At 46.5% G+C, this 9,405-nt stretch overlaps 1 protein-coding gene across 4 annotated transcripts; it reads left to right on the plus strand.

Moving 5' to 3' along the window:
- Window positions 1–344: 344 nt before the first annotated feature.
- Window positions 345–8,494, plus strand: KCTD6 (potassium channel tetramerization domain containing 6). Of its 4 annotated transcripts, XM_071756157.1 has the most exons (4): window positions 345–560; window positions 3,553–3,620; window positions 5,763–5,871; window positions 7,075–8,494. In XM_071756157.1, the coding sequence occupies exons 3-4, from the start codon at window positions 5,845–5,847 to the stop codon at window positions 7,759–7,761; spliced, it is 714 nt and encodes a 237-aa protein (XP_071612258.1). In that variant the 5' UTR covers window positions 345–560; window positions 3,553–3,620; window positions 5,763–5,844; the 3' UTR covers window positions 7,762–8,494. The 4 variants fall into 4 exon arrangements, with proteins under 4 accessions (XP_071612258.1, XP_071612255.1, XP_071612257.1 ...); XM_071756154.1 differs by lacking the exon at window positions 3,553–3,620 and having other exon boundaries at window positions 345–696; XM_071756156.1 differs by lacking the exon at window positions 3,553–3,620.
- The last annotated feature ends 911 nt before the right edge of the window (window positions 8,495–9,405 follow it).

The following is a 9,405-nucleotide window of genomic DNA, read 5'->3' on the forward strand; positions in this document are numbered from 1 at the left end:
CGAGCAGGCCCCGCCCCCGCTCGCGCCCTGCCCGCGCCCTGGCCCCGCCTCCCCCTCGCGCTCTCGCGGGAACCTGCGCGTGCGACGGCGGGCGGCGCGGCCCTTTCACGCCACTTCCGGTTCCCCGCCGTGGCGGAGGTGGCGGCCGCCGGGTCCACCGGGGGCAACCGCGCTGCCGCCGCCGCCGCCGCCCTGCGTTGCCGGGCGGGCGCATGGCTCGGGCTCCCGCGCCTCGCCCGCGGCCACGGCTTCGCCTTTTGGCGACGGGGCTGCTCCGGCCGGGCCTTCCCCAACCCCCTCGGTGACCCCGTGACCGAGGCGGGCGCCGAGCGCGGCCACCCGGCTGGCGGCCCTGAGGTGAACGGGGGCGGCGCTGAGGCCCTTCGCGGCCCGGTGTCGCCCGCTCCCTCATCCGCAAACACCGACCGGAGGGGGCGCGGCCGGGGCGGGGTTTCATTAGGACGCGCCCCCGCTCCGCCCCGCCGCCCGCTCGGCTCCTGCCTGGCGCTCCCTCGGCTCCGCTGCTGCCGGGCTCTGCCTCTGCACCGGGAGCTGCACCCGTGAGTGCCGGGTTGGGCTGCCTCGGGGCTGGGGAGCGCGGGGCCCGGGACCTGCCCTGGTTCTGCAGAGCGCTGAGGGGCTGAGCGGCCGGGGCCCTTGTGGGGCGGGGTGTCCGCACCCTCTGTGGGGAGCGCGGTAAGGCGGGACGGCCGCTTCCCGGGTGAGGGGCAGGGCGTGGGGCTGGGCTCCCGGGGCCATTTCGGTACAGGGAGAGGGGCAGGATGCCGGGGCTCTGGTGTTACAGCTCGGGCGGCTGAGCCCTGGGTCCTGTGCCTGGCCGGGCTGGGGCAAGGAATGGGGAGGATGCCGAGGGGAGAGCTGGGGTGCCCGGCGGTGGTCTCTAGTAGAGAGGCTCTGGGATACGTGGGTATTACTCCACGCGGAGAGGGGTGTTGGGTCCTCCTGCCCCACCCAGGAGAGGAGGCAGGGCTGGAACACGGGTGGGATGGGGTGAGGTGAGGGGTGAGGTCTGCACTCTCGGGTCACTTGTGGGGGAGGTAAAATATCTGGGTTCATTAGCAGCATCTTTGCTGAATCATTGTGATCCTGGGGAGGGTTCTTCCACCGTGAGCTCTCTGGCTCCTCTGTGATGGAAACTGGCACTTCCCATCTCCTGCTGCAGGCCTGGGCCCTTCTCTGTCTGGGCTCACAGGAGGGATTTCTGCCCCTGTCTTGGTCCATGCTGAGCCCTGTTGGTGTGTGCAGGGAGGCTGTTAAAGGATTCAGTGTTTCTGACTCCTGCCTTATGCCTAAACTACTGTGTTTCCACACAGAGGCAATTCCTGGTTAATCTCACAGAAGCAGCATACATGGGTGAAACGCAGCTCTTGTCGTGGGTGCTGAAATCCTGGTCCCTGGGGTTCCTGCAGCAGGACTGGGGGGGATCTGAATGTCTTCTTTTGGCTTTCAGGAGAGAAAGGTCAAGGTAGTATTGAGATGCGGGTGTTTCAAAGAAGTGGCAGTTAAAATAAAAATTTAGAACCTGGAACTAAACCAGGATGTTGTAGAGCTCCTCAGGGGAGGGAAGAAAACTTCAGGACCTTGGAATTTATAGTGAAGCAATTAGACATAAAGAGTGAAAATGCTGAGCGGCCAGCGTGTGCGTTTTTCCCCGCTGCCTGAGGTGAAGATTAAGTATTAGTAAAAAGCAACTAAAGAATGGCAAGAACTAAGTTAACTTTTAATTAACTGTGTTACTCATTATGAGCTTGACATGTGTAGAAGGTGGTGGATGCTTTCCTTAGTGAAGCTGATCTGCTTCGTTACCAGAAGTTTTGTTAACTTGGCTTTTCTAAGAGCTTGCCTCCTCCTTGCTCCCTTGGTTAGGGTAGCACAGTGCTGGATCCTCATGGGTTTGCTCTGCAGACTGTTGTCTTGCTGAACACTTTGATGGAGTACAGTCATCCTAGGGGCTTGATTAGTTTTTGTCAGGTTGGGTGGGTGACTGATAGTGACTGACAATAAAAACTTGGCTTTCAAATGTTACAGCTGGCTGGGGAATAGAGAGGTTGTTTGTGTACAGCATAGCTGTGCTGAGGGCAGGAGTTTCTTTTTATCATCTTGGGAGATGTAAATGTGAGTGGAACAGAGCTCACAAAGTGGGTGAATAGCTGGGAGTATCAGGTATATTTATTTGTATAAGTGGAGACCTTGCTTTGCTCTAACTTTTTAAGTGGCCATTTGTAGAATTCCTGTCTGTCCAGTTATGTATTGACCTAGAAATCTAAGGTAACTGTTGAGGTTAAATAGTTTGCTTGGAGGTGAAGCAACTTGTGTTGTAAAATTGATACCAAACTGTCCATTAAGGACAGGTTCTACAAGTAAATCCTTTAATTCTTTTATTGGAAAACCTAGATGAAAAACATTCAGAGCAAATCAGGTGGTGTGTGACTCTTGACTTTCAGCTGGTGGGGGTATTTCTGCTCCTCCTCCAAGTAACTGTGCGTGACACCAGTGCAGTTTCCTCTAGGTGCAGTGTGTAGCCTCTGACCTTGAACAAAACGCACACAGTCCCAGCAGTGCAAACTGCTGGCATCCCCTGGCCTCTCCTGAGCCCACATGTGCCCCTTTGTATCATCACAGATGCAGATGTTTAGCTGACTCTCACTTGCTTTCTCTGAATTGGAGCTTTCAAAATGGTTGCAGGTCAGCAGCTCTGTCCTGGGGGAAGCCCTGCAGAAGGTAGTGGGGCTGCCTGTTGCAGTGGTGTTGCTGGTAAATAGCCTTGTAATCCTCTGAGCTGTAAGCTAGGAAATAAGGGGGTAGCATTTTGTAAATGCAGGTATCCAAGTCATTGTATTAAGTATGAAAAGATGACTTGAGCGCTTTTCTTTTAAGGGACTCACTTTGCATTCTGACTTTCTCATTTTGGATCTGCTTGGTGCTGTGAGGACCGTGTTGATGCTGTGTATCTTCTGCCTGCTGGCAGAAGCAGCCCAAGGAAAGCAGGACTGTGGTTTGACACGCTCAGTGCACTTCTGCTCTCAGCAAAGGAAGACATCCTGTGTGGCTTAAGTGGTGTCAGCAGTTTGTCTGGGTGAATTTCATTTTAGGGGAGTATTTCTCTTGGTTATTCAAGGCAGGCTGTTTTGGGGGATGGCTGCATGTCACCTGCTGTCTGCCCACATCAGTGAGGCTGTTCCTGAGTGTGGTGTGGTGGTGTGTGACACACAGACAAGAGCTGGCTTGAGGCTTCCCTCCCAGGGTATGGAGTGAGTGTCTGCCCACCCCCACTGAGGCAACACTAATTCATTCAGGAACAATTTGAAGCATCACTGGGAGGGTGTGTGTCATGAAAGGTGAACATCCCCACCCTCCTTGTTTTGTGGTTTGCTGGTCCTTATTTCAGGTTGTACCTGAACAGAGCTATTTTTGCCTGTGAAGTTGTCTAGAAATTCAGAGCTCCCAGGCTGATGAGGGAAGCAGTGAGTAGGTGTGATCACCTGGACATTTTGGGATGGCTTCTTGGTATCATCCCTCTGTGTTTTGCAGCTTGCTCCAGCACTGGCTGTGCCAGGGAGGTTCGTGTGTGCCCAGTGGTATTGGGTCCTTACACAAAGGTCAGTGAGACTTCTTGATGTCACTTACAGTTGAGCACTGGGTTTGTTTCAGATAATTGTTCTCGTGAATTATTCACTCAGGTGTTGCATAGCAGTGCTGTGATCAAGGATTAGTTCATGTGCTTGTACAGACAGATGGTGTCATCTGTTTCTTTCTCTGATAAAGAAACTCTGTATTGAGTGTGGGGTTATGCTGACCAAAATAACGTAGTATGTGTCCACTAGTTTAACTCTGATAGACATCTGTATGTCTTTGAAATATGCTGAATATATAATTAATTTTATTAAGACTATAGAGCTCTTTTATCATGATTATCAGTGAAGTTTCTGTCTGGCTGCACTATCTCACTTTAAAGTGAATGTTTTCCTTGAATAGCAAAAAACCAGTTAAGTTTCTCCTATGGTTTTAATGCATCTGCATGTTATATTGGTGTTTTAGTTGACCAGAATAACACTTAAAAGTGTTGGAATTAAAAAGGTCGGGGTTGCTGATAGCAGTTGATGAGCTGTACTTGAATGAAAATTCCAAATAAAGGAAACCTGGGTGAATTAAATTCTTGATTTGTGAGCAGTTAAAAAGAATAATTACAGAGGTTGGCAAAAGAGCTGGCATTCCAGGTTTATCTGCTGTTGGGGGGTGTGTGCTTTAATGTACTTTCTTAAGGCATGCTACGTCTTTAATTTGTAAAAATAGGATCCTGGTATGACTTGTTCCGTATCTTGGTATTCCTTAAGCTTCTGTTGTCTGACCTAATGATTTTCAAATACTGATCTTGTTTTTTTCTACTATTTAATACATCTGAGATGCAGCTGAGGCCCTTCTCATGGTGCTGGCCCACAAAGGCTCAACCTACTGGGTGCTCTTTTGCCCAGGCTGTGGGTTTGGGCAGGGTAGCAGAGCCCAGAGGGGTGGGATGTGCCGCCTTGTGCTGTGATGAATGAGATCGACCTCGTTTGCTAGGAATGAGAAGGGCAGGTAATCTTTTTGGGTTGGAGATTAACTGTGAACTTTCAGTTGTTCTGGAATGTAGGGCTCTGGCTCAGCTAAATCCTGGTGTGACTGTGTGTTGAAGTTTGCTAGTAGAGAGGATGGGAGCAGAAGTCTTGGTAACTCTGTGGTCTTTAAGATGTAAAAATAAACAAACTGAGAAGCTGTACCCTACTTAAAACAGTCTGACCTAAATTTCCTGCAATTTTAGCAGAGAGGCAGGCTCTGGGTAGGGATAAAGACTTACTGACAAGTGGCTTCCCTGTCTGTGCATTGCTTGACACAGTTGAGAGGCCACCTTTGAACATCTCCACTGATGCCTGGGGTCATTGCTTCCCCTCTCAAGTTGCACAACCCAGGCTGTGGATTTCCCTTCCTGCACTAGTATGGAGGGAGTCCTCTTGTTATGTAAGTCAGCAGTTCAGCATCTTCTGGGAAGTTAGGGCATGAACCACTTCTCAAATTGCTTTTGTTGGAGCACTGTTGAAAACGTTTCATGTCCTCTGGCTTGTCCCTAAAGAGATTTCTTTTGTGGGTGTGTATGTGTCTGTGAAGTCCTCTTGTACTTTTTGACTGTAGATGAATGTTCTTGTTATCAGTTGCAGTTCTCCACCACTGAATTATTAGTTCTGCAGTAAGATTTTTTTTGGTTTTTCTTGTTCTTACTGTTCATTGACTTTCATGCTTGATTTATTCTTCTGTGCAGTTCAAAACTGGAGCGTGGGAATTTTGACTAATACTAATTGACCACATGTATGACCTCAGTGGTGACTTTTTTTTTTTTTTTTTTATTGGGAAAAAGACATCTGTCTTTCAAAGTACTTGCACTTTCTTGAGTAAGAGGCAATCTGTTTGTGAGTGCACTTTATCCTCAGGGGCACATTGCTTTGTTACTTAACAAAACTGGGGTGGTCAGACAGCTGGTGGAGTGATTACCCATGTGCTCTGGAGGCAGTCCTGTGGGTAGTGTGAAGGGAGAAGGAGGGAAAAGCTCATTTGTAGATTCATCTACTGTGGCTCTGTAGCTGAATGCTCTTATGGCAGAGAGCCTGCCTTTGATTAGAAGGCATTCCCCTTGTTTGTTCTTGTAGGTGCTGGTGGTCTGCCATGTTTTGTTCTTTATTTTGTGTTTTTGTATGTGCTTTTTCCTGCAGGAAGATAATAAGAGGTGAACTGTGTGTCATTTCAGCAGCCTTCTGTTAAAGTTGGAATACTGCAGTTCAAGCAGCTGAACAGATGGATAATGGAGACTGGGGATATATGGTAAGTCAGCCTGTGGAAGTCTGCACTGTGCAGTACAAGACGTTAGAGGTCCTTTGGTAAGAATCCTTCCAGATCTGTCTTGTGTGGGTTCAGAGCTTCAGTCATGTGAGGAAAAAAACCTGTGTTACAACAGCTTGCTTACATTTTCTGGAGTGTTTCACCTCGCGTTCTATTTGTGGGGATAGACCAGGCTCTTATTTCCTATGTATAGTCAGTGGGTACTCAGCTGGTGCCTTAAGTTTGATGTTACTGTTTTCCTAACACACAAAAGCTGAAAGCAGTTTGTGCTTCCTGCATATAGTTTTTAAGGACTTTGTTATTTTATTTATAAAGAAAAATATTTTTTCATGTAAACTCTGTTTCAAACTAGACAAGCCCATCTTATTTTTCTCCTCATTCTCTAAATGTTCTGCTGCCATGCATATGTCTCTTTTTTGGCTGGCCTTGGTTCTGATTGTTAGGATGGTGGCCAGATGGGATTTATGTTCCTTTCTCTCTTGCTTGTGCTGTCTGGAAGCTAATGCAGACTGCTTTGTGCTCTGACTCCTTCTTTTCTGTGCCATGTGTTAATATGCTAATAAATATTTCTTTTCAGAGGTAAAAGCTGAAAGTTCTTTTTTGTGTCCTTGTTTTAATGATGCCTCGTAACCAGTGTGTGGATTATTTTGATTTTGAGCTCTTGGTCCTGTGTCTAAACTTGCACTGTCATCCTCCTTTGAGGGAGTGAGAGAGGCTTAATACTTGTTCATCTGATTGATTTATTTATTTTTTTATATTTTTTCTTGTTTTGCTCTAGAATGAGAAACAGATTGTGAGAGTAAGAAGTGCTGATGGGCCTCATTCAGACTAACTTGTTCTTCAGGAAATCTCTGTTCTCATTTCCCTATCTGTAGACTAGGGAAAAAAACTTGCTGCCCAAATGCAAAACTTCTGAGACAGTAGCTCAGTTGTTAACATTTCTAAAGCATTCTGGAAATGCACATTCTGAATGCTAAGCACCATCCTGTCTAGTTGCCAGTCGTGCCTTGTTGCTAAGTGGCTTGGATTTGTTCGGGTTTAAACACCACTTCAAGGCTTCGCACAGGAGGAGCATAATTCTCTCCAGAGCTTGCAGTTGTCAAACATTATTTGCCATGTGTGTCAGCAAGGTGATTGAATCTTCTTGTGGTGGCTTGATAAACTCTGCAATTTCTCTCTTTCTAGATGACTGATCCAGTCACGCTAAATGTGGGTGGACACATGTACACGACATCCCTCACAACTCTAACGAGATATCCTGACTCAATGCTCGGGGCCATGTTCAGGGGAGACTTCCCCACTGCCAGGGACTCTCAGGGCAATTACTTTATTGACAGAGATGGACCACTTTTCCGTTATGTTCTTAACTTTTTAAGGACCTCAGAGCTCACTTTGCCACTGGACTTCAAGGAGTTCGACCTCCTTCGGAAGGAAGCAGACTTCTATCAGATTGAACCTCTAATTCAGTGTCTTAATGACCCCAAGCCGCTGTATCCCGTGGATACTTTTGAGGAGGTGGTGGAGCTGTCCAGCACCCGGAAGCTTTCCAAGTACTCCAACCCCGTGGCTGTTATCATCACACAGCTCACTATCACGACGAAAGTCCATTCCTTACTGGAAGGCATTTCAAACTACTTCACAAAGTGGAATAAGCATATGATGGACACTAGGGACTGTCAGGTTTCCTTCACTTTTGGGCCATGTGATTACCACCAGGAAGTGTCTCTCCGGGTCCATCTGATGGAGTACATCACAAAGCAAGGCTTCACGATCAGGAATACCAGAGTTCATCATATGAGTGAGCGTGCCAATGAAAACACAGTGGAACATAACTGGACTTTCTGTAGACTGGCACGGAAAACAGATGATTGATTCTGACTCCACAGGAGCCACTTCAGTGATTTGCAACTTCATTGGACAGTAAACCTGCTGGAGTCTGGATTTTGACTAAAGCGACTATGTGGGCTTTTTTTTTTTTTTTTTTTTTTTTTATATACAACTATTTATTGCTTTTCAGTAAGGACTGGAGGAGTTTCATTCTCTAGCAGCTCTGTCCTTTTGTCCTGTTGAGAAGAAAAAATGCATGTGCCTGTACAGTCAAGACACCTTTTTGTTTGAAAGAGGGAGTCAAAGGAATTAGTACAACAGGGTATTTTGTGTCATTAACACAATTCTCTGACGCAACTGAAAGTGCTAGAATTACCTCTGTTAAAGTGGTTTCTAATCCATCTAATGCTATGATACTGGGAGCAAGAAACAAAGAGAACTTAAGATGCAGTTGGGGAAAAGCTGCTATCATGTAGACTAATTTAGTTTCTAAATCAGTAAAACAGTATTGTAATATTCTAGGAAAACAAATCCCACCCTTTAAAAGTACTTGATAAGTACAGTTTCTTACAGTTATGACAACTGTTTCTTTCTATGCATATAAATCAAGCAACCAAATATTATCTGTAGCCATGGAAATATGATTAGAAATATTTATATTGGATTCTAAATGCAAAATGTCCCTGTGGTAGAATTCTTATTTTTAATGCCTGGTGCAATATTATTCCCAAGTGTAATGCCTGCCAGCAAGAAGCTAATAAAAATGTGAAATACAGAATACTATTTTGTATTTTTTCTTGTCTTCTAGAACTCTTAATACTTAAAAAGCCAAAACCCACAAACCAAAAAATACCACCCAGACTGTTTTTCTGTTCTGCAGAATAGTTGCAGTGCTTTTGGCAGGGCTCCATTCTCCCCTGTTACTGATGTATTTTGTTCCTTTTTTTTCTTAATCAGTTGATTCAGCTGTCCTCATTACAGAAGAAGCATGTGTCTTGAAAACTGCATTATGCCTTACAAAAGGATGGCAAGTATTTGTTCCAGCTAAAGGGACAGGGATGGAGGGAACACAGAGCCTGATGTAGCTGCTAAGTACCACTATCTGGTTTGTCAGCAGCTTATCTAGTGACTTCATATTTATGATTTTAGCTGTAGAGTGCTGTTTCTGATGATGTTTAAGTCAAACCACTCAACTTCTGTAGTTTTACTTGATTTTGATTTAGCCATTTCTCCTTACCTTGGGCACTTTGTCATTGTTCTCAACAGAATTTTTGGTTATGCTCTGACTTGAATGCTGTTGGGAGTAAGAGAGTTGATAACTGTGTTGATGAATGGATCCTGATTTCACACGATGTTCCTGTCACAGGTGTTCCTTGCCACAACTGCTTTGCTCTCTGAGCTGTGCAGACCACAGCTCCTAGGGGAGGTGAGAGGGGCTCTGGATTTCTGTGGTAGGTGCTGGTTCTTGAAGGTGGCAGCTTTCCATCCTGTCCCATCCAGAGGGCCTGTCTCAGAGCTCTATTTGTGCTATTTTGTCTCCCCCCTCTCCCCACAGTGTAGGGGTTTTGACTTCTGTAATAAGAGCTTTATTCCTCCTGTAAGAGGGAAAGAAAAGCTGAGCTGATGAAGCTCAGGAAAAGTGGTTGTTTCCTTCCTACAACATGTGGTAAGAATTATCTGTGTTAGCTG

Source organism: Heliangelus exortis, chromosome 12, assembly GCF_036169615.1.
Source record: "Heliangelus exortis chromosome 12, bHelExo1.hap1, whole genome shotgun sequence".
NCBI classification, from domain to species: domain Eukaryota; kingdom Metazoa; phylum Chordata; class Aves; order Apodiformes; family Trochilidae; genus Heliangelus; species Heliangelus exortis.